We start from the raw sequence: 24,839 nt of genomic DNA on the forward strand, positions 1-24,839 counted from the left end.
TGTTTACAAAAATATTTTTTTTAACTTCAAAAATATGTAAATAAAGTAATAACAGTCAATAGGAATATTTCCTTTTGTGCATTTTTTTTTCCTCCCTGCTGGAGTGATTGATAAGTTTGTGGCCAAAGTAAGACGCCCAGCGAAGATAAGAATAAATAGGATACTTTAATATACAATACAATCTCAGTACACTGTGGAAAACAATGACAACAGTCAGTTGGTAAAGAGGAGAGATATGACCACAGAGGACAAACGGTGCTAACGCTAGAAAAATGTGCTTAAAACAGTGCAAATCAAATGCTTTAAGTTCTCTAGTCGCAAGATAATTTGTCATGATCTGAACGGACAACAAATGAAGAGGTGGCAGCAAAAAGCACTTGGTGTGAAAACAAACAGAAACAACAAAATCTCACCCAGCAAATACAGCATCAAATAGCAGATTCTGCATATAAAAACACCAACACTATAGCATTGTGGTCTCTGATTGGGAATGTTGAGGATTACTGTTAACCATTTTAGCTTTAATACAGCAAGTTTAGTAGAGAGTTAAGTTTCTTACTCTGGTTGAGAACTGCTCCAGTGTTTGCAATCCTAAATGACCCCTCCACCCTTTGCATTACAGCTATTTACCTTAAAGCTTTGGCAGCATCACACACGCTATCAGCAGCACCCGCAACGCAGCCAAGACTACAGTCATATTTAACACAATTATAACCTGATAAAATATACAAGCATCCCACATCTTGTCTGCTGGTGAGCGAGCCGAGTGCAGAAAACAGGCGATTATAACACAAAATATGAAACATGTGACCCTTCGTCTTGGGATGTTTCATCTCAAAGCACATATTATTATTTACCATGAACACACACACACACACACACACACACACACACAACAGGAGAAGTGGCTATTATAATTTCTTCTGGCAGTCTATTACAAGGTCCTATGGGAGATTTATTCAATTGTTAAGTGTAACGGTAAAACATGTACATTAGAACATGTAAATGTATCCAGGCCTCTAAGGCAAGCACCACTATCAGCAGCAGGGATGCTCTACCAAAGACACACACATACACACAGCACAGCACGGTACATACACACAACCAAAACGGAGTCTATGTGCCAGTATTCAGATGAAAGATCCCAAGATAAAGTAACCCTGAACATAAATGTTTATACAGTACACCAAATGTAACATGTAAGAATGGTCTTAAAAAGGTAGATTTTGCCATAAATACCTGATATACAGAATCCCACTTAAAATCCCTGTTAAGGCAAATATGCTTTCAGTTTGGGGAGTGCATAAAGCGTCAGTGTTTCTAATAATCCGGTGGGTGCGATTGCATATGTCTACTATATGCTACTCTCCTGTCTTTGTCAAACATGCAGTTTTTCCCAATGTACAACGCTGGCCAAGGATTCAGATCAATCACATCCTCGTAGTTAATTCGACACATGTACATATATCTATCAAAAACAACCCCCAACCAGTAGTTCGTTGTCCTGGTTCTCCTCGGTTTGTAATTCCTCTTAAAATATGATGCTCGTTCTTATTTAAAGATTTTAGTCTTTCACTCATCTGTCAATATAAAAAGGGAGATCTCTACTCGGGGACAGGTTAACAATACTCACTGTACATATCAACAACCAGAATAGTCTTACTAAGGTCTTGTGTAGTCATTGTTTCTATATCTGCTAAGTTACACTTGACAACATTGATACCACATAGGTTACCTACGAATAGTTTGTCGTCTGGCTAGTGTCTGACAGCTATACAACGGTAATATTTAACACAGAACTGTCCTTTGGGAACCACAGAAGTTATCCGCTTGGTTTCTACAACGACTGGTGACAGATTGAAGGTTATTACGAGGTCCATACCACAAACGCCATTAAGTGACCCGCACATACAGGATGACATACAGTACATGATAACGTTGGTCTTTCAACATGCAGCTAACGTTGTCCTGCCTCGTCACATCATCGGGTGTTATCGTTCAACCTCACATGCAAGCATTGTGGGTATCTGAGTAACTTCAGAGTAAGGACAGTGACATGTTTACATACACAAAAATACTCTAGAAGTACATGAGGGTTAAAAGATCCTAAAAACCTACACTTATTTGTCTCCTAATCATAATGAGAACATGAAAACTGTCCCTTCAACAGTAGGAGTATCTCTGGAGTGATTCAGGCTTTGGAGGAAACATCATTTCAGCCAGATTTTTACTACTTGAGACCATTTTGATATTCAGCCTTTGTATCATCATTATTGCAACTTCCATCAGCAGGAACTGAATATTTTACAATTCAAGTGAGAATATCAGGCATAGTCTATAATCGTGGAGGTGCAGGTAAACATAGTCACTGTCAAGTTGGGCTTAAATTCATTACTGTACAGGAACCAGAGTTAATGTGGGCAAGTTTATCTACTAGGTAAATCTAAGAGCTCGTTTCTTGGCCAGGTAGTGCTGCTATGTGAAAGCTTTTGCTACTGCTACCGTACAGGAAGTTTCTACACGACATACGACTACAAATCCTGCTACAAGGAAAGCACTAGATCTGAATGATCCTGGTCTGGCACTGTGTAAACATTGCCTTCAGCTCGGTTTCTTGGGCCTCATTGACAGTATCTGGCTCTGGGCTTTTCTGTACCTTTGCAACAGCAAAGTTGATACCTTGGGTGAGTCCTGCTTGGGTGAGGCTGGCTACCTGGACCATGGAACTCTTGATCTTGGCAAAGGGGGACACCACTCGGCTGCCATTGCTGTCGGCAGGTGAAGGGCCGAGGCTGCCCTCCAGCTGTGAAGACAGACTCCTCTGAGAGCCACCCGAGACTGCAGAGCTGGGCTTCTGGACACTGAGGAGGTTGGAACTGGAGGTAGAGGATTGGACGTTGAGCTGGGATGGCCTGGGGAGCTGCGGCTCCTCCTGCTGAGCCTGCGGCTCTGAGCTTGGCTGCTTCTCTGAGTCTGCTGGGGTCTTGTTCTGCACAGGCACTACAGGGTTGAGTGGAGGTACAACAGCTGGCGGTGGCTGCTCTCCAAACACCTCAACAGGTTTGGTCTGTGCATCGTGAACAAACTGGTGGCAGTAGGCATCGATGGGAGTACCGAAGTCAATCAGAATGGCTTCTTCAGCCACAGAGGCAGCCCCAGGAGACTTATCATCACTGACTTCAGAGGTGTTTTCTTGCTTTCCGTCACAGCTAGTTACCCGGATAACGGAAGGGATATTTAGTTCCACGCTACCGATGGACTGGGAGCGGCTGCCCAGTCGTGGGTTTGATGCTACGATGCCACAGCTGGGCAGCACATAGTCCACGTTTTCTAATGAGCCAGAGCATGGGTGCTCCAGGTCTGAATTATAGGAGTCTGAGTCAGAGGACATTTCGTAGTGCTCGTTACCCATGTCTTTTAGGTTTCCTGTGCCAGGGTTGTTATCTGATGTCTCCAAACTGCTGTCTGACTTCCACAGGTTGACATGCATAGTTGGTTTCAGGAAATTGACTTTGACGTCAGGCTTAGAGAAGTTGCCCAGCTTACCGAGGGGCTTGAAGGGGCCGATGTTCACGTTTGTCTTGGTCTGTTTCACTTTCTGATTAAGAGAGGAGAACTTGTTGAGGAGGAAACTTTTGCCCTGTGCCAGGCCAGAGCTGCCCTGGACTTGGTCAGCAGGTTTGTTCTGGATTCCCATTATATCCTCATGAGGTCTGCTCTGCCGCCTGCAACAGAGATATGGACAATTTAAGTACACAGGCCATCACTCTAGTGATTGAATAAAAGCTGTATTAATATGTATCCCAAAAACGCACCTCTCCAGCTTCTTTTCAACCACGAGCAGGTCCAGCCCTGACGCCTGCTTCGTTATGCGGAGCATCTCAGCTATGCATTGTAACGTATCTGAAACATGTCACATTTTTAAGTATCAACCAGTATGTGCAGAGCTTTTTTTTCATACCGTTTGAATCTTTTTACCTTTCCCATCGTCCTCTGGGTTCCGTGTTGCTGCTCTCAGTGTGTGGAAGTATCCACTCGTCTCTTCATTCCTGTAGTGCAAACGCATACAGCAGAACTTTGGCTTCCCAAACAGGGTCGGCTCTGGACCTTTAAAAAGAGAACACCCCTCATGACATCCGTTTTTTTTTTTTAAGTAGTGCTTCTTTGCATGAATCATCAGCACTGAAGATATTGCTAAAAGGTTACTGAGAAACTGCCAAGCACACTTTCGGGAAGTGTTGGGTGACTCAGTGAGAGTACAAGATCCCTCACTTCTCCTTTGAGTACTAACCGATTTCTATCTTTTCCAAACCCTCCAAGTTGAGGCGTTGGTATTGGTTGACTTTATCTGCTTCTTCATCGTAGCTACAAGACAAAGTTTAAATGAATCCATGAGAACAACTGCTAAAGAAACATTTGTTTTAATTTAGGTTTGACTTACTAAGCAATGTAATAGGCTTTGTCAGAGAGGAGCAGCAGCACATCCACGTCTTTGTTAGTAGCATCAATGAGGCTGTTGAGGAAATAAAGAGAATGGTATCATTAGAAGAGCGCAAAATGATCATCATCATGATCTACACAGCTGCTCACTCACCTCATGTCACAGTTGATGAGGGCCCAACCTCCGTGAAACTTTTCATCATCTGGCAGCAAAAGCTGCATGTAGGTCTGCAACAGGAGGCTGACCTGCTCCTGTGCTCCCCTCTGGTTCTCCTTCTCCTTTTCTTCATGCTCCTTCTCCTTACTGAAGATGGAGTAGAGGTCCTCTGTGACCGGCAGGCCCATCATTAGATCTGCAGAGAGAGGCAGAGGATTCAGAAGTGGCAGAACTGAGGACAGAGAAATTTACGCACAGCTTCGACCCTCAGAACCCCACGTTGGTGTGGGGTTTTTTTTCCAAGTGCTAACAATCCTGAAAAAAATGAGCTCCACATGAACTGTGGAAAGCAATTGAAGTGTGTTTGTGTGTGTGTCTGGCGGATTTTGAGGTTGTGTCTGTTTTGTGTACCAATGACTGCTTGTCTGTAAGCATCCCTGAAGCGGTTCAGATAGTAGCGGTTGGCTGAGTTCACGCCGTCCTTCATCACACCAGCCAGCTTCCTCTCCCCGGTCCTGGTAAAATCTCCCTGTAGTAAAACAAATAAACATGTATTAAACATGCTGTGAATACAGCAAACCTTTACCGAGAGATGCTCGTTATCACTGATCAGCCATAGTGTGGCTGTAAAGTAAATGAATCACTCTCTTTGAGTGTGTTTGATCCCACTCCTGAGGAAAACACCAGGCTCTTTAAATCTCTTTACTCCCCCTCCCTCCTAGCTAGTTAGTATTTAATCTATGAAACCTGCTGTGTTGATTAATGAGTCTACTCTTGTGCTGATGTTATGACATTCAAAAGTAAAACTGATACCTTGAGTGCTGCCGTGCCTGCATACTGTCTGCTAATGGTGTCCCCATTGTTGGCCCACATAACCTGGTAAATCCTGTAGCACTTGAGAGGCAGAGGCTGCTCAGGAGGCATCACACCCAGTTTCTTCAGCTGCAGGGAGAAGATTCAGACCTCAGTTTGGGCAGAGGCTTTACGCGTTCTTGATAGGCTCATGAGGACTGAAGTTCACACCACTTTAAATTATGTGTACAAGAGTAGGTAAATATATATAATATGACATTTAGACCTGTCGTTCCATCACCACTCGAGCAACAGCAGCTTGGACCACGTTCGTTCTGTCCAGACAGTCCATGCAGTTGACTCTGAAGATTCCTTCCTGCTTGCAGATGACTCCTGCTTGGTCCACCCTGAGGAAGGGTTCGGAGTAAAGATACTGTTATATAGCTCACATTTCCAGGCCCAGTAATAGTCTGCAAACCCTACAGCCTAGTGAGAGTTTGTTTTATAATGTAAGCAGCTACAAAATACTAACACAACACTTACCAGGCCCACTTCATGTCAGTGATGATATCAGAGATCGCATCTGTCAGTATTTGCACATTCTCAAATTTCATACCGCGGCTGAGAATCAGGATAAAAGGCATAAAGAGGAAGTATAAGCACAGGCTGTTACATTCATGCACAAGTTACACAACTGAGGAGTGTGTTTCTCCTACCAGTGCTCATGAAAGTCAAAAGAAACATATGTGAGGTTCGGGTTGTTGTACAGCAGGACCTGCTTCAGATAGGCATCACCGATTAGCTTCTCCCGCCCACCTTGATCCACTAAGTTAATGATGACCTGAAGGAGACGATAAAAAGCCCCAGATGTGGGTGTGTGTGACCTTCATGTCCCTTCATTCCACTGTTAACGCATTTAATTAGACCTTTATCACGTGCACAAAGTTTAAGTTAAGACAGCAGGTGACAGAAGTGTCACCGGATTTGTCAAGATGCTGTCCAGATCATTTTCAGACAACTATGTAAAGAGGTTTGTTCACACATTGTATGCAGCCACAGGAAGCAGAAAACCCACAATGCTGCTAATTTTAAAATAACCATCACAGTGATGCACGCAAGTATTTGAGTGATCTAAGCACAGACTCAAAGCAAACCCACCTGCTTCTCATAGAGTCTCAGCTGTTCTTCAAAGTGAGCAGCAAAGTAAGTCATAGTCTCCTTCTCTCCTGAAACATCAGGATAAAAACAGATTTTCATATAATACAACATTATTTAAAATGCTAACTATTAGGACGCCCTCTGTAATTGCTCAGAAATGTTTTTAATCCACAGGCTGATTTGACATTTTGTCAGTGTCTCGGTCATTTGTTTTACAGTGTTTGATACAACAATAAGCTCTTATGTTAATCAACACAAGCGGTACTCATCACAGGTGTAAAAGCTTGTGAGTCACATCATAACCTGTGACCCAAAGTGTATTTTTAGGCATATTGTTGTAAAACACAAACAGGCAGTGCTAAAAGCTACACTTCATGTGTAGACACACTTAAATATTTAAAAAAAATGTGCAGCTACAAAAACAACTGGATATGCAGGGCCCAGTATTTAAATAATAATCTAAGAAGCCTGCTTTGTAGCAGTTTGTGTGTGCAGATCGTTCTACTGACCTTTCTCTAAGCGTGGCCGAGGATTGTAGCGATACCCCGCTTGGCTCCAGAAGACAGGCACAGAGCCGCGGGTCTGCACAAAGGACAGAGTGTGGCTGTGCACGTGGATCAGCTGCTCTGTCTCCACATAGTTAGCCACACGGCCGTCTGTATCCGCCCCTCTGCGTTTGTAGCGCATCCCTGCGGGGAAGGAGAGTGCATCAGCACAATTCGGATTATTTATATCACAGATCACGCTTCAGTTAAAGAGGATGATTTGTTATCTAACAAGTTATTCAACGCTGCTTGTGAAAGAACTTCTTATATGAAACTGAGGAAGAAATCTGGACTAATCCTAAAACAGAGCCAGGATGAGATACAGGATGAAGGAGTGTTTGGGAATATGTTGTGTGTGTGGCTCCACCTGCACGGTGGCGGCTCCGTCTGGAGATCAACGCCACAGTGAATCGAGGATGAATGTCGTCTACACACGTGGTCTCCTTTGGCGGGGTCTCGGGGCTGCTACGCTCCTCATCAGATGTCTCGTTGTAGTTAACCACCAGCTCCTCCACCTGCACGAAGCCCTGGATGATTGGCGTCACCCAAAAATCAACCTCTGGGACCTGGAACGTTCAAAAACGGAAGATTAAAATGCAGCCTGACAGGGTGATGATGGAAGCGCTTTGCATCCAGCATGCGTCCAAAGGAGATAATCTCACTTGGGAGCGCTGAGTATTTTCATACTCCTCTGATAAAGCCCTGGTAATTATCAGCACATATAACTGCCTCGCACACAGTATGGCTGATTGTGTGAAACATGCAGTTACCTGAAGGTCAATGAGATCTTGGATCATGTGTTTGTTCCAGAAGAAACGGTCATCCACCTTTTACAAAGGAGAAAACGACTGTGAGACAAAAGCAGGAGGCTTTGATGTAGTGAAAAAAACTCCACAGTCATATTTCCCTCCGCACCTGTTTCCACAGGGGCAGGCTGGACTTATCAGCCTCTCCCTGCCGCTGCACGCTGTTGGTCAGGTCGTAGGTCATGCTGTAGTAGAAGGAGTCGGAGTCCATGAATATCTTGTAAAGCTCATCCAGCAGCCGCCTCTCCAGACGTTCCTTCTCTTTGTTTTCCTTCACCTGGAAGGCAGGGGAATACTGGATTGGGCGGGATAGAAAGTTGTTAAAGCAAAAGAAGAGTGAAATTCGAGGCCTTTAGAAGAGTGAAAAGATGGAAAAAGTATCAGATTAAAGATGATAAAGCAACCAAACAATACCTTTTTCTTGATGGGCACAGCAACATTAGATTTGATCTGACTCAGAGTTTTCATCAAGAACTTAGACTCATCTGGAGACTGGGCCAGTTTCTCTGGTTTGTCGATTCCAAAATGATGCTTTTTGCACAGCTAAAAAAAAACACATAAAAATGATCAATGTGATGAGAATAGAAACATTTTGGAACCAAATTTCTCCATCAAACAAAAGGTTATTATCATACTATACAGCTAAAACGGGCACTATATTTTGAATTTTTCTGCAGTAAACAAACTCGATCTACAGGATTTCTAGGGGACAAATGGTCACTCTGCAGCACAACAGGACAAGAGGGTCGGGTCTAGAAGCCTATCGATCCCCCTCCTCCTCCTTCATTGTTACTCACTTGAAAATATTCTGTCTCATCATCCATGAAGCTCCCCTGCAAGACTGAAAGCTTAGCAACATTCAACTTCCATAGTCATCTACAGCAGTGATTTTACATCTGCTTTTGGTTATCTTTTGAATCGTGTGGGTGAAAATACAACAGACCTTTTAATACAATCAAAGAAAAATAGTTTTACAACTCATTTTCCAGCACTGTCATCGCATCCTCAGGCATGAATCATACGCTTGACTCACGCAGGGTATTCTTAAGTACTGTTAGAATGTATGTGGAGGACTGAGTATAATTACGACATGAACAAGATGATGATACATTCTGTTTCTTGTGTGTCTTATACATTATGCACACCTCCAGCTCGAGCTCCTGGGGCTCCTCATCTGACAAGGGAATGACAGCTATCTTGGTGATCTTGTAGACTTTGTGGTTTCCTGGTAAATGGCCAACTAGAGCTTTCTGTCGGATTAATACGAGGCCAAGCGGGAGATCTGCCAAGAGTTAGAAAGAAGAAGAAGAGTTGCATCATGGGTGCAGAATTTCTCACATTCTCCAAAGGTGTGAAGAAAGCAGCTGCACGTCAGTCACTGACGGCAGATTTTTTTTAATTAGGCAACACGAGACATCTGATAAATATGTATATCATGTTAATCGATCAGATGTATGTACAAAAAATAATTTCATTATTCATATTCATTTCCTTGTCAGCTCAAACATCCTACCCTCAGGCCCACAGAGGCACAACCAAATCAGACTTATCATCAATTGAATCATCGCCATCAGCTCACTCCTCGGTACATTTGCACATTTTTTCACACCTTTCCTTGTGAATTGGAAACATACTAAGCACTGAGTGATTTGGTAGCTCAAGTGTCCAGTACACACAGATGGAAAATATTGGCTAGAACAAAAGTGTGTGTGAGTGTGCATGTTCTCAGTGCAAAAGCTAGAAAAACAGCTGACATCTTGACAGGCTTGTCAGGCTGTGCTCACCTGTGTGAAGTTGTATCTTTCCAATGACACCTTCCACCAAACCCAAACACACCGGGTTCCAAGCTAACAACAGGTCTGTGGCTGAAAGGAAAAGATGGAGACATTAGGATGTAGACACCAGCCTCACCTACAAAGAGAAAGTACTTCAGACAGACAGAACTTGGTGATTTCCTGCTTTGTTTTTGTTGATGGCACTGTACAAAACTCAGTGAGGAATGGAAAACTGGAATGCTTAGCATCCGCAACGGATATAACACTATGACGGAGAAAATTGGAAGAATGTGAAGGGTGTGGCTGAGGGTGGAGAACATCAACTGTAAGCAGCTTCACACAATGACTCTTCCTGTTACACCAGCCAAAGAATATAATGTGCAAAGGAACCAGCTGTGAAAGGCCGCACACAGGGACGGGGTCTTCTCAGTAGCACACAAAATAATAATAATAATAATACAACACCTTCACTCAGAATGCCCCGAAGATCCTTGGCTATGTGTGTGTGGAGGGTTGGAGTGGAAACGCGGTGAGGAGCGGAAACCTTTTTTCCAATTAAATAATGAAAGAGTGGTGCAACTAAAAACCTGTTCAGGATGGCTGCACAGCCACACCACTTCAAACCGACACACAGAACATGCAGAGCCGCCTGGTGATGACTCCAATGGAGCTTCTCTTCTAGTTTAGTTTAATTGGGGGAAAAGTGTCATTTCCACAGACTGGTGTTGATTTAATGTGAGAGCATTTCTGCTGTCACAGGTCTGAGGCGTAAAGCAGCTGTGCTCCCTTCTTCTTTAAATACTCCAGTAAAGACATGACAGGCTGGTTTGAACCTGCCTTCACTTTATTTTACAGGTGTTATAGTTGGGTAATAACACCATTATAAGCTGTGATGCAGGAAGTACAGCTGATGAAACGATAAAAAAGAGCCAATTCAGCCTTCAGATCGGAAGCAAAGTAAGAAGTTTGAAGTGTGTTTGGGGTGTTGGCACTCTCGGAATGAAAACTAGGGCGATGATTCAAGGCTTAGGAGTGGCGCATCCAAAAAAAAAACACCTTCAGTTACACTTTGGTTAAATACAGGTGGATAAATTGGATCACGCTGAATGATACGAGCCACAGCTGCGATTACACTGAGCTGTCAACTACAGAAACAGAAGAAATGTGTGGGTTTTATTTCATTAATGTGGAGTAGTAACCGTAGTGTTACTTAAGGTAAATGGCTGGCTGCAGCAGAGAAAGCTGTCATCCGGTACGTACCAGGTCTGACCGTCATCGTTCCGTCTTTTCGGCTGCACCACAGAGCACGATCCCCGCTTTGAAGAATGTATTCGTCTTTGGCTTGGAACAGCTCCATTTTGTCCTTTTTCGCAACACACACACACCACAAAAAAAAAAAAAATAAGTAACCAGCTAGCCCGGCAAGCCAGGCGCAGAGGCTTCCACTTCTCGGAGGTAAACTGCTAGCTGTTAGCTCGTTCTCCCCCCCGCGGGCTGGTGGTGGAGCTACGGTAGCAGCTAGCTACCTAGCAAGCTAGCAACAGCAGCAGCAGCAGCAGCTGGATGCGTGTCGGATGTGTTTATTCCACGTCTACGCATATTGGTACTGACATTCCTTTTCCACTCGGAGAAACATCCCTTTCCACGGTCACAGTGGACAGAGTGGAGGCTGGTAACACACCAGTGTGTGGGGGAGAAAGTGTCCCAGGCTGGAGCTGCTGTGAGCCCGATGAGACGCAGCCGACGGTTTCCTGCTCCAAACAAAGACACGTGACGTGCCGTCATCGCCGGTGTGCAGGTACGATGGTTAATAAACAAACAACAATATTCACCCTCATTATATCTGTATTATAACTCATTAATACACATTAAAAATACTAATATTGTGTTAATTGATCTGTTGTATTTTCTTTTATTCATATAACATAAAAATAGTATGATTACACAAACTACTGTACGCATCATTAAAAAAAATATAGAATTGTATAAAACAATCATTGTACAAATCCAAATTATTGTCTATTGTACCTACAGTGTAATATTTATTTATTTATTTAAAATAGCAAAACACACACACACACATTTGGATTGTCCCTGCTTGACTCGTAATTAAGGGGGACAGAGATGTTATGACTGTGTGGGGTCCTGTGGGAAAGGGTTTGGAGCAGCTGACCTCAGACAGACATGACTGTTTGATGTTACCAGTGAAAAAAAACAGACTGGAAGCAGCTGGTGACTGGAAACAGGGACAAATGGAGGACGTACGTAGTCATACATTATTAAAATATGGATTATTTTTAGCAGGATGTAAAGAAATGGTGGACTCAGTATTAAAGCAGATTTACCATGATCTGGTCTGAGGATGTGTCGTATCCAGGTGTTTTTTCCTGATTTGATTAAAGCACCATTAATCCCCTTTTAGTACAAACGCTACAATTGGATTCTTCTCGTGTCCTGTCCTAATAATCAGTGAATACAAAAAGATTCACGACTTTGCAGCGTCCGTGTCAAATACATTTTATTGTCAACCATACCAACGTGATTTTCTTTCAACAATGCATCAACCTGTAACTCATAAACCGCGACAAACACTAAGCCACGATCCATAATCTGTACAGGGGTGTGAGGCAGTGAGCCTCCCTTACAGATGGCTTACAATCTTATTAAGAGTGACAGATTACTGCACAAACAGGGAGGGGCATCATAAAAAGTTCCTCTTCACCGACAGACTTCAGTGTTTTCTCACAGCTGTTGTTGTTTTTTTTTTTTTAAGGCTTTTAGGCCGTGTTAGTGTCATTACAGATTGTGGCTTTGGTAGTTATACAGGACATTCTCTGTGATTCCTCTTTAAGCACCAAAGTGCTGATTGTCTCACATCTCACCCGCCCCCCCAACACACACATTCTTAAATGTACCAAAATACTTTATAATGATATAAATACTGATATTATCATAGTAAACCAATTCACATACAAACACTCAAACACATCAATCAAAAACTTGATTAATTAACTGATACACTTCAAATGAAGTGCTGCTGATTTTCAGCGTGACACATTTCAATGATTCAATGAAGTGCAAAGAGCAGTAAAATCAGTAATGCACCAAAAAGCAGCATCTATTAAACATATTCACTGTGTTCTGTGACGAAGCAGCTCCAACATGGCCATGTGGCGAACAAGGAGGGGAGGGGGGGGCGCTTTTCTGTTGACTCAAGTTTTGCAGCGAGATCTGCGTTAAAGCCCCGATGTTTGTACTACTCGTGTACTATAATGTGTGACTGGATTAAGAAAAGCTTCATACAATATTTGATCAGACAAAAAGGCAACTACACGTGACGTTTCTTAAGAAAATACTTATACTTCTCTTTCGTTTATTAATAAAGGCCTCTTATTCAAAGGTTAATTTGCCTAGCAACCGTTGTGAACATCTTTAATTATGACGGCTGTCTTATTACGAAGACATTGGCACAACATAGAAGGCAACAACATTGTTTTTGAAAAACATGATTTCACTGAGCTACCGTCAACTATGTGCTGAATGGCCGGACACACCAACACTGTTAATCAATGCATGCAACGTCCACAAATGCTGTAGGTAGAGAAGGAGGAGGAGGAGGAGGAGAGCTAGTCAGAGCAGACCTATTCACTATCAAATATACAGCAGGTAAGCCTTCTCTCCTCCATTATGAGATGTGCAGTCATTATGAAATCTCCTTTGCTGCCTCGACGCTCTCCTTGGTGATCATGCTGGGCTCTCCTTTCTGTCTCAGGTTGTCTCCTGCCATCGCAGTCTCACTAGGCTGCTCGTCCAGCTGGTCTAGTTCTTCCAGTATGGTCTGGACGCGACGGACTCCGTCCCGCCTCGCTTGCCGTACGTCTGCGCGACCCTCTGGGTCAACGGAGTCCAATGCTAGAAGCTCTTTGGTCAGCAGCTCCTCCAGTAACAAGTATTTCTTATCATTCTTCTTTCCATTAAAACATTTCACCTCCTGCTCCAGCTTAGCAACACGTTCAACTATCTGCTGTACCTTTTTCAAGCCCGGGTGGACTGGACACTGAGCGGCCTGTTCGGCCTCTGCCTTTTCCAGCGGGACCTCTGGGGAAGCAGCTGGCATGTCAGTGGCCTCTGGTTTTGGAGGTATTTGAACCGTGATGTCTGCAATATGTTGTTGTGGTGGTTGCTCTGGCTTCTGGGGCTGCTGGAACGGTTCGGGTTGCTGAGGCTGTGGGCATGTCTGAGGTGGTACCTGCTGGAACTGCTGTGTCTGCTGGAACTGCTGAGGTTGCTGAGGTGGATGCTGCTGGAACTGTTGAGGTTGTTGAGGCTTTTGTGCGTCAGCTTCTAGGTGCAGTGCCTGGGAGGGCGGCGTGTTCTCCGCTTTCTGCTGCATGCTGTGTTGTTCCTGCTCAATTTTCTGGGGTGGATCTCTCGTGAGGACATGCTGCTGAGCCTTAGGCGTCAAAAAAGAAAATGATTGGGATATACCGAATACTAGGTCAGCACATGCGGGAAAAACACTTTGAATAAAACCAGAACACAAAATGAGAACATGAAGTTACCTGTGGCCTCTCTCCCATCACCTGTGTCATAATAGGGGAATGGCTTTTAATATGAGGTGGGAGGTGAACGGAAGCAGTGTCACGATGCTGGGGGAACAGTACTGGAGAGCCCCTTTCCCGGGGAGGCTGCATTGCAGAGGAGAAGCCAGGCCAATCATCTGTCTGTACGCGGTGGAAGGGTTGCTGATGTTCTGAGAAGGGGACACGCTGAGAATAGGCCGAGGGATTTAGCTGAGCCTGTGTTTGGCCTCCTCCGCCCTCATGGATCACTGGGATACTGATGTAACCAGCTTGAAGACCAGTGCTGCTGGGCCGGGAGGGTTGGTGATGCGGGGCGGTATAAGCCTTAAAAACATCCAATCAAAGTTGTCAATAAACAGTAAAAACAGTATTTTGGTGGCAAGACATAAAAACTCAAATCTCACCTCTGCCATTTGTGAAACCGGGGAGCTGACCTTTACAGGCTCACTGGAGCAGCTGTCTGAAGGTCCGTGTAAAGGTGATCTGGGCCTGCAGTGGAGCACCGGCGTCGGGGAAGGAGTCCGTCCATCTGTGCGGATGTTCTGTGCAGTGGTTGGCTGGATGTAGGAGTAACACGGATGCTGCTGCGGCTGCTGCCTCAGCTCTGCGTTCTCGTGGAAAACGGGGATGGGGACATAACCTGGACGAAGAATGGGGTGCTTCATCTCCCTCACAAACGTCTTCTGTGGCTCCTGAGGGCTCGGTTCTGGCGGTATGTTGGGTCCATTTGCTGATACTTCTCGAACCTGAAAAATAAGAGACCATACAGATCATAACTTTAACGTTTGTAAACTAAATCAAACTAAACCACAGTGTATTTTTAATAATAGGTGCAGCTGAGCAACGAGTTATTACAGACTCATGATCGCATGCAGCTGAATGATTTTCAAACCTAATAGGAGAGTGTTCTAAGTCCTGAGATAACTGCAAAGGTCAGAGGTTAAAGCCACACATTTCCACAGCGCTGTGCCAAAACTCTCACCTCTTTGAGAGAGGTATAACTTGATTTCCAAGCGGGCAGCTGCTGCAGCTGCTGCTGCTCTCTGTGCTTTTGGATTTGATTTTATTTTTCCTCCATTATCAGTGACATCAGTTGTCTTTACAGAATAGTTTGGCACACCCTCTGAACTCACATATTAGCCAATCGTCACCATGATGTCAGAGAACAGAGAAAAAGAAAAGTCCACCAAAAACAAAACAAGAAAAACATGAATGTAATATTGTGTCATGCTGTAAATTTCCATTAGTACAAGCAACAGGTCTGCTGCTTCAGCTCTCTGTTAATGATCTCAGGTTTACCACTTAACATGGAGGACACAGCTGCAGAATAAACCCTGCGTTTATATGTAATCCAGTAGGATTTCTCCTCTAAAAACACAACTTATGAAATAGCTGTGAACGACCCTTTGCCCTCTGCCATTTCAGTACGGGACGCTGCACGCTGCCAGCACCGTTGCACCAATTTTATCCCCCAACAGCTGTGTCTTTCTAGCAGATTCCTCTGGACACTAACTTTGGACAACACTGTCTCTCTGTCCGAGACGAAAGATTACCAGCTGGCAGGCTGTGTGACGCTCACTCCAGCCCACGGGTTTTTTTTTTATTTTTCTCCTCCTCTGCAGACCTGGCATGTTTTTTTAATATTATTATTATTATTATTATTAACAGCTGAATATGATGTGCAGCGCCTGCAGTCACAGTCATAACACTGAGCCCCCCCAGCACAGGGCCGAATCAGAGCCCGGAGCAGCCTCGGTCCATGTAAGGGAAAAAGTTTAAGATGAGCTGGACGTCGCGGTGTTTTCTCACCGTGAGAGAAACGTTATCAAAACAGCGGAAGGTCGCCGCGTCTACAGGCTGCAGGCTGAGTCATCGGGTAATAATAGTGTTAGATCATGGCACGGGGACATAACGGGGGTGATCACCCGTTATAATAGGCTTATGAGCTGTCTGAGTGAGGGGGAGGCGGCGGTGCCAGGCCTGTGGTCAACAACATTAATATATATATATATATATAAATAACGGAGGTGTAGCGCAGCATGCTAACCGACACGGTTAATACCAGTGAAGCAGAGCGTTAGCAGCTAACACTGACAACTTTTTTTTTTTTTTTTACCTTTTTCGTGTCGTGCCTCGGGTCATTCCAGGTTGTCGTGCGGTTGTTGTGATCCACAAAGAAGGGCCATCCTGTCTGAGGGTCAATTTTGACTTCCCATCCGAGCGGGAGCGGGTCGTTGTCATTACTCGCCATGGTCAGTATCGGAGAATGCGTCTTCATGCCGTTCATGTTGCTGACTGTCGAGTACTGAGACATTTTTATACAGGCGACGGACGCTTTAAAGATTCCTTCAAGTGACGTGGAAAAGTGGGCTGGAAGTTTCTGGAAATAGCAGGGTTAATGTTGGGGGCGGACACTGGAGCTGGAGCTACAGTGGCACGGGTTTCCGAACCTGTTGTGCTGCTGCTGACAACCCCGACACTGACACAACCTCTGCTCCACATTTCTTAAATCGTTTATTATTTTGTGCGTGTGTCCGTGAAGCCGTCTTCTTCCGAGCTGTCCTTGAACCCCCCACAAACACAAACACACACAGACTCAGGATGTGAACCCCAGCTTGAGAAACATATTCTGTGTTATTATCAGAGGGAATCCCGAAGCTTCTCCTTAACTGAAAGGTTCTCCAAATAGATGTACTCAGACTCCCACATGGTGGATCTTCGTCCAAGGGAAGTCAGTCTGGCTTTTGCAATGATTTTGTACACAATTATGTAACTGCTGCTGGTGTGATACAGTGTGGGCACTGTGACACCTCTAATGACAGATCTTCATTAATCACACTCCAATTCTGCCTCATACTATTAAGGAAACACTAGTAAATCAAAGTCTTCATCACATGTTTGCAGACTGTCAAAAAAGCAAACAAATGGATTTGAAGACATGCCTTTAAATTTAAATATTTAAGGTGTCCAAAACAGTAAGGAAAAAAAAAACAAATAAGTCATTATTAAGTGTAAACTGTTTAAAATTAAAGTTCTTTGTAGACATTAATGTAGAAATTCTTCACAGCTCCATGGAGCTTTTTTAAAATTATTTTTTTTATTTAAAAGCTTCACCAACAAACTCATTTTAACCACCATCAAGAAAGCATAAAAATAAATAACATTTTTCATTCTTCATTTTTTTTTCTTCAGTTTTTATTATTATTATTATTATTATTATTATTATTATTATTATTATTGCTGCAGTGTTTGCCTCGGGTGAATCACTGATTAAAGCATTAACAAATATGTTTTTTTTTTTGATGTCACAAATATTTCCATTTACCTCTGCATTTCTTAGCTTAATAAAATAAGTGAAATTATGATCAGATTTTATTTTTCATTAAGTCATGTTTCAAGCAGCTGAAAAGTGAAAAGTGTCAGGGGGACAGAAGACATTTGTTGTTTGTTGTTCATGTAAATAAGTTTTAATTTGTCTTTTTGACACAGTCTCTCCAGTTTAGTGATGACACAGTTATGAGACAGCAGCTGTTAATCAGACTCGAACGTGTGAGAGGAGACGTGCTCACGCTGGAGTCTTCTTCAAGCTGACATCTGAGATCAGAGTCTAGAAAGGTCCGAGACGGGAGTCACTGCCGCCGTGCAGCGGTGACGAAAACAAGCGCACCCTTTTCTTTACACTTCAAAATAAAAGTCTCTTGTTGGGACTTGAGTTACCGCAGCCTTTACGTGTCCTGTGTATTCGCTGGTTTGGGCGGATGTAGTTGGCGATTAAATTTAAACACAGCTTTACTTGGGGAATTTATAACTTTAAGAGCTGAAAAAAAACACCGCCCTGCTTCCTCGTCCTGACCTCACCAGGGTTCTTCAGGCGCATGCACGCTCTCTGGGCTCACAGCGTGACGTAAGCCTTGCGCCCGGTTAGCTAGCTTCTAAGCTAGTTAGCTCGTTGTTGTTGCTAAAGGCTTACATCGTCAGTTAACGTCTGCTTTCTAGCCAGTAACTGACGTTTTCTTGTCTGGTGACTAACGGCATCGACTATGGACGACGAAAGCCAACCCAAAACCCTGTAAGTGATTTTACTTGTCCGGCTTTAGCATTATGTTAGCTTAGCTTTAATGTCGCGAACCGGTGGCTAGCTTAGCTCCCGTTAAACCTGACGGAAATCATTACACAGCAGTAACATTTACCGTATATGCTTCCCTCATATAAAACAACAATTTTAAAATCAAATGAATTAACACTCTTTTCATGTACGTATGAATGTGTAAGCGACAACTGCCTATCGTTAGCCGTGTATATACTACTGGGCCGGACCGGCTAATGTAAATAACGTCACAGTAATAACTTTCATTAATCACTCCCAATAAGATAATACCTGAAACAAACGGTGTCTGTGTTCGGTTACAAATATAAGTATCAGTGTCTAGTGTTAGCTGTAGTAAACTTTTTCACGATTTGAACACATTTCTTCTCCAGGTATGTGGGAAATCTCTCCAGGGATGTTACAGAAATTTTGATACTGCAACTCTTCACGCAGATAGGGCCCTGTAAAAGCTGTAAAATGATCACAGAGGTAAGAAGCTAGTCTGTTGTGTCCATGTCTGTAGAGTGTCACACTATTCACTCACACACAAGCCAATTCATTACTTACATTTTAGGCCTCCGGTGTTGGTAAAACATATCTTTGTTATACAAAATAATGGAACTAAACCTTTGGGACTTGGTCTGACTTTGTTTTTTGCAGCATACAAGCAATGATCCATATTGCTTTGTGGAGTTTTTTGAACACAGAGATGCTGCTGCAGCTCTTGCTGCAATGAACGGGAGGAAGATATTAGGAAAGGTACAGCAGGACATATATCGTTTGTTGTTTGAATTCCCCTTTTGGTCTGTGTCAAATGTTAAATAATCTCTGAATTCTGTGTTTTCAGGAAGTCAAAGTAAATTGGGCCACCACTCCAAGTAGCCAGAAGAAAGACACATCCAGTGAGTGTACAGGTGTTTTATTTATCTGCTAAAAACCCTTACCTGAGGATTGTTAACAGTTTCTCTCCTTTTGTTGTGTTCTAGATCACTTCCATGTTTTTGTGGGTGATTTGAACCCCGATATTTCTACTGAGGATGTCAAAGCTGCATTTGCACCTTTTGGGAAAATCTCGTAAGTTTTTACCTTTATAGGAGGTTTCTTTTAAGCTTCAGTACAAGCCTGTTTAATTCTCAAAAGTACAACAATTTTAAGCTACTGACACAACCATCTGTGACCATGTTTACATGCAAAGGGCTGACCATCACCTGCAGCATCTTTTTTTTTTATCCAATGATTTTTCTTGCATTGTTCCTCACTACTGTCGTCCTTTTAAAATGAATACATTCAAATACAAACAGAAGAAGGATTGAGATTTACATGGATGTAATTTTAGTAAAATTAATGTTGCATATACACAAGATCTCTCCGATTTCCATTTAATGTCTGTTTATGCAGCTGTTCATTGTATTCTGATATGGTTGCTTCATGGAAGATGGGATTTATATTAAAAAAAAACCCTTGTGGACATAATGATGAAAATGAAAGCCATCTCTTGCAAGGCGGAACATTTGAAAGTCAACATCTGTGGGTCCTTTTTAGACGGGACCAAGGAGACCCTACATCCATGCATGTAAACATGATTGATGATGGACCTACTGTACATATTTTTAAGTATTAGTTGACATAAGAGAATGTCATGACACATACCTTTTGCATAATATGTCTTTTAACAGTTTCTAACAGCCTGATTTAAAATTCTCAATGCTGCAGTTTCATTGAATTTGCTTGTGCAGTATGTATCTGATGGTCTGTTTTTATGACTGACGTGTCAGCATTAGCCTGTTGTTGCTTTCAAATGCATATTAAAGGGTGTGGTAAGTAGTGTTTATTATGTCAGCAAAATGTAAGGTGTCTGTATGAACCTGAACAGCTTCTAGTTGTGGGTTTCAGTGAAGTAATAGCACTTTGGTTATTTTACAGAAATGCTCATAGGATTGGACAGGAGCTTGAAGGCTAACAGCAAGGAACTGTGCACTCTGGAAACTCAGATGTAGTTTTTTTTCTCTATTTATTCCATTTTTTCCATATGTCTTTATTTGTAGATGCCATGTTTTAACATGATCTAGCTTAGATTAACAAATTCCAATACACATAATGTCTTCCTCTAAATCTGTGTTTTTTTTTTAAAATTGTGTCACTTTTGATTTGCATAGTGTTGTTTGTAGTGCAATGATCCTCTTCCAAAATTTCTGAAAAATGTCAATTTCTCAAAATTTGCAGCTCCCCAAACTCCATACTCCATATTGGTGGTAAAGAATTGACCAGGAAAAATACAGAAATCTGTTAACAGGCCATGTATGCCTTTTAATTCCTTTTTTCTCTTTTGATATATTCTATTTATGATTATTTATCTGTAGAAAGAGCACCAACAGCAGATTTTTTTATTTTTTTAAAGTATGCATGGTAATCGATATCCGTTCCTTTGTGACTTTAATTCCATAGCGTATTGTTATGAGGATTGACAAAACAGTGGTGCTATAGTGGTAAAGAACCATTAATTCATCTGAAAGTATTTAACATCAGTACAGTACTGTAGGCTGCATGTATTTGTCCTTTTTTCTCAAGTGTTGCTTTGAAGTTATGTTACGAGTCAGTGCTCAAGTACAAGGTTTGATAGCTAATGTATCCTAATGTAGGACAGAGTAGAGGATTCACAGTTCAGTGTGTTTTGCGTGGTTCCTTTTTTTAGTTTGGACGTTTACATTGTGAAGTGTACTGAAGCCGTTCTCACGTCTCCCTCCAGGGATGCTCGTGTTGTGAAGGACATGACGACAGGCAAATCAAAGGGGTATGGATTTGTGTCCTTCTACAACAAACTGGTAAGGCTCCAGTGCAAGAACACAGACTGAAGGTTATTTCTATTTTCTGTTTATTATCCTACTTTAATATATAATTACATTAATAATTAGTAAACGACTTAACTCCTCTAACATCACATAGTTGAAGTTGCCATGATCAGTTTCAGTAATACTTTGGTAACAGTAGTGCATATTTTCAGAAGTGATTTCATGACTACTGTTAAATGTAAAAGATGCTTAAAATCCAGATTGGTGACTGTTTGATTTTGGTTCATAGGATGCAGAGAATGCCATCGTGAACATGTCAGGTCAGTGGCTCGGAGGGCGCCAAATCAGGACTAACTGGGCGACGCGTAAACCCCCGGCTCCTAAGAGCATTCAGGACAGTAAGTACGGGCAGGGAGATCATACAGGAGTTTAGTTTTTCTTACTCTAGAATAGATTAGAAACATGTTGTTATTGTGGCTTTATGGGTGTATGACTTTAGGAATATCTGTTTATGAATGCACTGCTTGTTGGTTCCTTCCTAGATTCTTCAAAGCAGCTGAGGTTTGATGACGTCGTGGCTCAGTCCAGTCCACAGAACTGCACTGTGTACTGTGGAGGGATCCAGTCAGGACTATCAGGCAGGTGTCACCTTCTCAACATACCATCCTTGTCACACTGTATTAGTTTACCACACATAAACCACAATAACATCGTCTTCTGTTTGGTTCCTTCAGAGCATCTAATGCGACAGACCTTCTCACCATTTGGTCAGATTATGGAAGTCAGGGTTTTCCCGGAGAAAGGCTATTCTTTCATCAGGTAGTGTCCTAAAGCCACTGCAGCTTTCGGCCTCTAGATGTCAACACAAGCACACTGCTTGTTATCATTACCAGTTAATACTTCCACAGTGTCAGTGACCTTTTCTGTTGGAAGCTCATTTTTAACGTGCTGTTTTCCTTCTCAAGGTTTTCCTGCCATGACAGTGCTGCCCACGCCATCGTTTCAGTTAATGGCACTGTCATTGAAGGACATGTGGTGAAGTGTTTCTGGGGCAAAGAATCTCCCGACATGGCAAAAAACCCACAGCAGGTAGAAGCAACACCACTGAAGTGTGTATGTCAGTGGCTGGATTTCTGACCTCTAAGCCACATGCATGTCAATAAATAGGCAAATATATATTTGTGGATTTTTCTTACAATATTTGTGGGTCAGTTCAGACAGTGTCAGACTTTTTTGTCCCTCAGGTTGATTATAGTCAGTGGGGACAATGGAACCAGGTGTATGGGAATCCGCCGCAGCAGCAGCAGCAGCAACAACAACAACAACAACAGCAGCAGCAACAACAACAACAACAACAACAGCAGCAGCAGCAGCAGCAGTATGGCCAATATGTGACCAATGGATGGCAGGTTCCCTCTTACAACATGTACGGCCAGACATGGAACCAGCAAGGATTCGGAGTAGAGTGAGTATTACATCCTAAAACTATACATTCTAAATATATTTGAACATTTTTTTAGCTTTAAAACACTTGAAGATTCACTACCCACTAACAGGGTATCTGTGGGTTTCTTTGCAGGCAGTCCCAGTCACCAGCCTGGATGGGAGGCTATGGTTCTCCATCAGCCCAGGCTGTAGCCCCGCCTGGTACCGTTATGTCCAACCTGGGTAACTTCAGCATGGCTGGCTACCAGACGCAGTGAGACAGTTCAAACTTAAGTGTAAAACTAAGTGGACACCTGCTGTGGTGAAATAGGGGCAGGGGTCATATTCACAAAGCCTTTGTAGCTTATCGTTGCTCCTAAACAGCCAGTTTAATAATACTCAGTTTTAAATGGAAGTCCATCACTCTCGGAACATTGTTTTTTGTTATGATAAATTATGCTAAAAAATGTCCTCCTGGGCTTCTGACGTAAAACCAACCAAGTTTTTTTTGGCCATATTTAACATGCAAGAGGACTCATGTCTTAACAGAGTCAGACCTTTAGATACTGTTCCTCTTATTACACATGGAGTAAGTAACTTTTGGCCAACGTATCAATAAATCAGTAGGTGTAAAATAAATCCACGTTATCCCAGCAGATTACTGGAATGTACAGAAGTTAACACCTCACACACATACTGTCAAATTACAGCAATATCACTTCTGTTTGCCGGTTTGTTTTCAATGTTTATTTGCTGGGTTGTTTCTGTGTGGCTTTGTGCACCAGAAGACAAACTCCACTCTTAGTCTTTGTGTATTGACAAAGTTCAGTTTTGTAGGTCAGTTTTTAAATCGCAGGTGTGATTGGTCACCTTGAATTTAAACTACACTGAGCCACAGAAATGACCCGCTGCACCCTTACAGCTCATTTTCAAAGTAGACGATGCTTTGTGAATAGGGGCCCTGGCACGGGAGCCGACCTTTCCAGTATATATATATATATATATATATATATATATGTGAAGAAACTGTTTGTATGAACAATTGTGGCTTTAAATGGGGTTTATGTGGGACGTGAGATTTCTTGGATAGACTTTGTGTACAAAGAAAATTTCACCTACACGGCTCTGAAAGCAAAAAAAAATTTATTAGGATTTTAATGTTTTGTATCGGAGTGATGAGCATGTTATCAGCAGATTTTTAGTTCACATCTTACTTTAGCCTAGACTGACGACTTTATAATCCTGTCTGAAAGGAAAGGCTATAGCACACGCTATGATTCTGGGGCTGGTTTCCTCGAGGAATATCTTTAACATTCTCCTTTCCTTCTGGCTCAGCCTCAACCTCAGCTCAGTTATTTCTATCGGCTATGAGAGTTCGGGGTTTTTTAATGCTAAAAACTTAAGTTTTGTACCAGAACCAGCCCCTAATTTTGCAAAATTCAACATTACTTTACTCCAGACACCCCTTTTGCATCAGCTGTGCAATGTTTTAGGCTTACTGTAATCTGGATTTGTTTCATTCTGAAAATAGTAAAAGCAGTGGGCTTTTCTGTTCCTTCATCGGCCACTTGTTCTTCTATTAAGAAAGTATTCCCAGACATCCCGGGGAAATGATTTACAAACACCACTGGCAATTTGTGACAAGAGGATTTCTGACAGACGTCCCGCCGTTAGGACTTTTATTTGTTTATGTGCCATTCTGTACAGTGTCAGATGCTCACTCTCCTCCTTCTGTTGTTCTAGCTGGCAAATTTGTTAATTATTTTGTGCTATTATTTGAACATGGGGAGGGTCTTCATGAAGAAAAACAGGGTCTTGTTTGTTTTTTTTTTGAAAGTGTAAATATAAACCTTGATCACCAACTTTCATGAAACGTAAAAATAGTGTACATACTGTAGGTATACGAAATTCAAGTCCATCATTGAAATTTTAGCAATATAATTTATAAATAAGCCTTAATTGATTTGTTGGTCTATTTAAATAATCTCCATTATGCATCTAAATTTTTTTCCCCGCTGCATTTTCCCTTTTTTAAAGTTTGTGTGCCATTTTTCAGGATGTAGCAGGAAGCAGGTGATGTATCGGCTTGAACTGCACGCTTATAACATGTAATATATCGGTTGCTTAAAACATTGAATGTAACAGCAATTTGCTTTTTTTTTTTGACAATAATATGAGATGAACGACGGACAAGATGTTTAATAATAAAGGATGAAATCAATTTTCCATTTAACGGAAAACCATTCACTTCAAATAAAGAAACATTTGAACCTGATCGTTCA

The 24,839-nt window shown here is 42.4% G+C and overlaps 3 protein-coding genes across 6 annotated transcripts; 1 reads left to right on the top strand and 2 right to left on the bottom strand.

Moving 5' to 3' along the window:
* Nucleotides 1-146: 146 nt before the first annotated feature.
* Nucleotides 147-11,419, bottom strand: inpp5f (inositol polyphosphate-5-phosphatase F). Of its 2 annotated transcripts, none has more exons than XM_028423462.1 (20): nucleotides 10,934-11,419; nucleotides 9,683-9,763; nucleotides 9,044-9,180; nucleotides 8,313-8,441; nucleotides 8,008-8,175; nucleotides 7,863-7,919; nucleotides 7,460-7,658; nucleotides 7,057-7,236; nucleotides 6,548-6,615; nucleotides 6,106-6,230; nucleotides 5,933-6,010; nucleotides 5,676-5,796; nucleotides 5,411-5,539; nucleotides 5,009-5,126; nucleotides 4,595-4,793; nucleotides 4,442-4,513; nucleotides 4,292-4,365; nucleotides 3,979-4,107; nucleotides 3,816-3,903; nucleotides 147-3,725 (listed from the first exon to the last, which is right to left on the bottom strand). In XM_028423462.1, exons 1-20 carry the CDS (start codon nucleotides 11,028-11,030, stop codon nucleotides 2,558-2,560), a joined length of 3,417 nt encoding a protein of 1,138 aa, XP_028279263.1. In that variant the 5' UTR covers nucleotides 11,031-11,419; the 3' UTR covers nucleotides 147-2,557. The 2 variants fall into 2 exon arrangements, with proteins under 2 accessions (XP_028279263.1, XP_028279262.1); XM_028423461.1 differs by having other exon boundaries at nucleotides 8,008-8,193.
* Nucleotides 11,420-12,165: 746 nt separating this feature from the next.
* bag3 (BCL2 associated athanogene 3) lies at nucleotides 12,166-16,696 on the bottom strand. The gene is made up of 4 exons (XM_028422633.1): nucleotides 16,373-16,696; nucleotides 14,661-15,002; nucleotides 14,236-14,580; nucleotides 12,166-14,126 (listed from the first exon to the last, which is right to left on the bottom strand). Exons 1-4 carry the CDS (start codon nucleotides 16,568-16,570, stop codon nucleotides 13,377-13,379), a joined length of 1,635 nt encoding a protein of 544 aa, XP_028278434.1. The 5' UTR covers nucleotides 16,571-16,696; the 3' UTR covers nucleotides 12,166-13,376.
* Nucleotides 16,697-17,970: 1,274 nt separating this feature from the next.
* On the top strand, nucleotides 17,971-24,832 carry tial1 (TIA1 cytotoxic granule-associated RNA binding protein-like 1). Of its 3 annotated transcripts, XM_028422634.1 has the most exons (12): nucleotides 17,971-18,325; nucleotides 18,736-18,832; nucleotides 19,004-19,102; nucleotides 19,191-19,245; nucleotides 19,330-19,417; nucleotides 21,090-21,165; nucleotides 21,422-21,530; nucleotides 21,675-21,770; nucleotides 21,867-21,951; nucleotides 22,098-22,221; nucleotides 22,377-22,597; nucleotides 22,712-24,832. In XM_028422634.1, the coding sequence occupies exons 1-12, from the start codon at nucleotides 18,297-18,299 to the stop codon at nucleotides 22,833-22,835; spliced, it is 1,203 nt and encodes a 400-aa protein (XP_028278435.1). In that variant the 5' UTR covers nucleotides 17,971-18,296; the 3' UTR covers nucleotides 22,836-24,832. The 3 variants fall into 3 exon arrangements, with proteins under 3 accessions (XP_028278435.1, XP_028278437.1, XP_028278438.1); XM_028422636.1 differs by lacking the exons at nucleotides 17,971-18,325; nucleotides 18,736-18,832; nucleotides 19,004-19,102; nucleotides 19,191-19,245 and adding an exon at nucleotides 20,567-20,641 and having other exon boundaries at nucleotides 19,362-19,417; XM_028422637.1 differs by lacking the exons at nucleotides 17,971-18,325; nucleotides 18,736-18,832; nucleotides 19,004-19,102; nucleotides 19,191-19,245; nucleotides 19,330-19,417 and adding exons at nucleotides 20,276-20,336; nucleotides 20,567-20,641.
* Nucleotides 24,833-24,839: the final 7 nt, after the last annotated feature.

This window comes from Parambassis ranga, chromosome 15, assembly GCF_900634625.1.
Source record: "Parambassis ranga chromosome 15, fParRan2.1, whole genome shotgun sequence".
Taxonomy (NCBI): domain Eukaryota; kingdom Metazoa; phylum Chordata; class Actinopteri; family Ambassidae; genus Parambassis; species Parambassis ranga.

What these genes read in the sequence shown, in the direction of transcription:
- tial1 (XM_028422634.1), top strand. Translation starts at nt 18,297, where the DNA reads ATGGACGACGAAAGCCAACCCAAAACCCT. An exon ending in CCAGAAGAAAGACACATCCA is followed by an intron (nt 19,246 to 19,329) that starts GTGAGTGTACAG and finishes GTTGTGTTCTAG; the next exon opens with ATCACTTCCATGTTTTTGTG. An exon ending in TCCTAAGAGCATTCAGGACA is followed by an intron (nt 21,531 to 21,674) that starts GTAAGTACGGGC and finishes GTTCCTTCCTAG; the next exon opens with ATTCTTCAAAGCAGCTGAGG.
- inpp5f (XM_028423461.1), bottom strand. Translation starts at nt 11,030, where the DNA reads ATGGAGCTGTTCCAAGCCAAAGACGAATACATTCTTCAAAGCGGGGAT. An exon ending in CTGTGCCCATCAAGAAAAAG is followed by an intron (nt 8,194 to 8,312) that starts GTATTGTTTGGT and finishes CGCCCAATCCAG; the next exon opens with TATTCCCCTGCCTTCCAGGT. An exon ending in CCCAGAGGACGATGGGAAAG is followed by an intron (nt 3,904 to 3,978) that starts GTAAAAAGATTC and finishes GACATGTTTCAG; the next exon opens with ATACGTTACAATGCATAGCT.
- bag3 (XM_028422633.1), bottom strand. Translation starts at nt 16,570, where the DNA reads ATGTCTCAGTACTCGACAGTCAGCAACATGAACGGCATGAAGACGCAT. An exon ending in CGAGGCACGACACGAAAAAG is followed by an intron (nt 15,003 to 16,372) that starts GTAAAAAAAAAA and finishes CTTATTTTTCAG; the next exon opens with GTTCGAGAAGTATCAGCAAA. An exon ending in TGATGGGAGAGAGGCCACAG is followed by an intron (nt 14,127 to 14,235) that starts GTAACTTCATGT and finishes TTGACGCCTAAG; the next exon opens with GCTCAGCAGCATGTCCTCAC.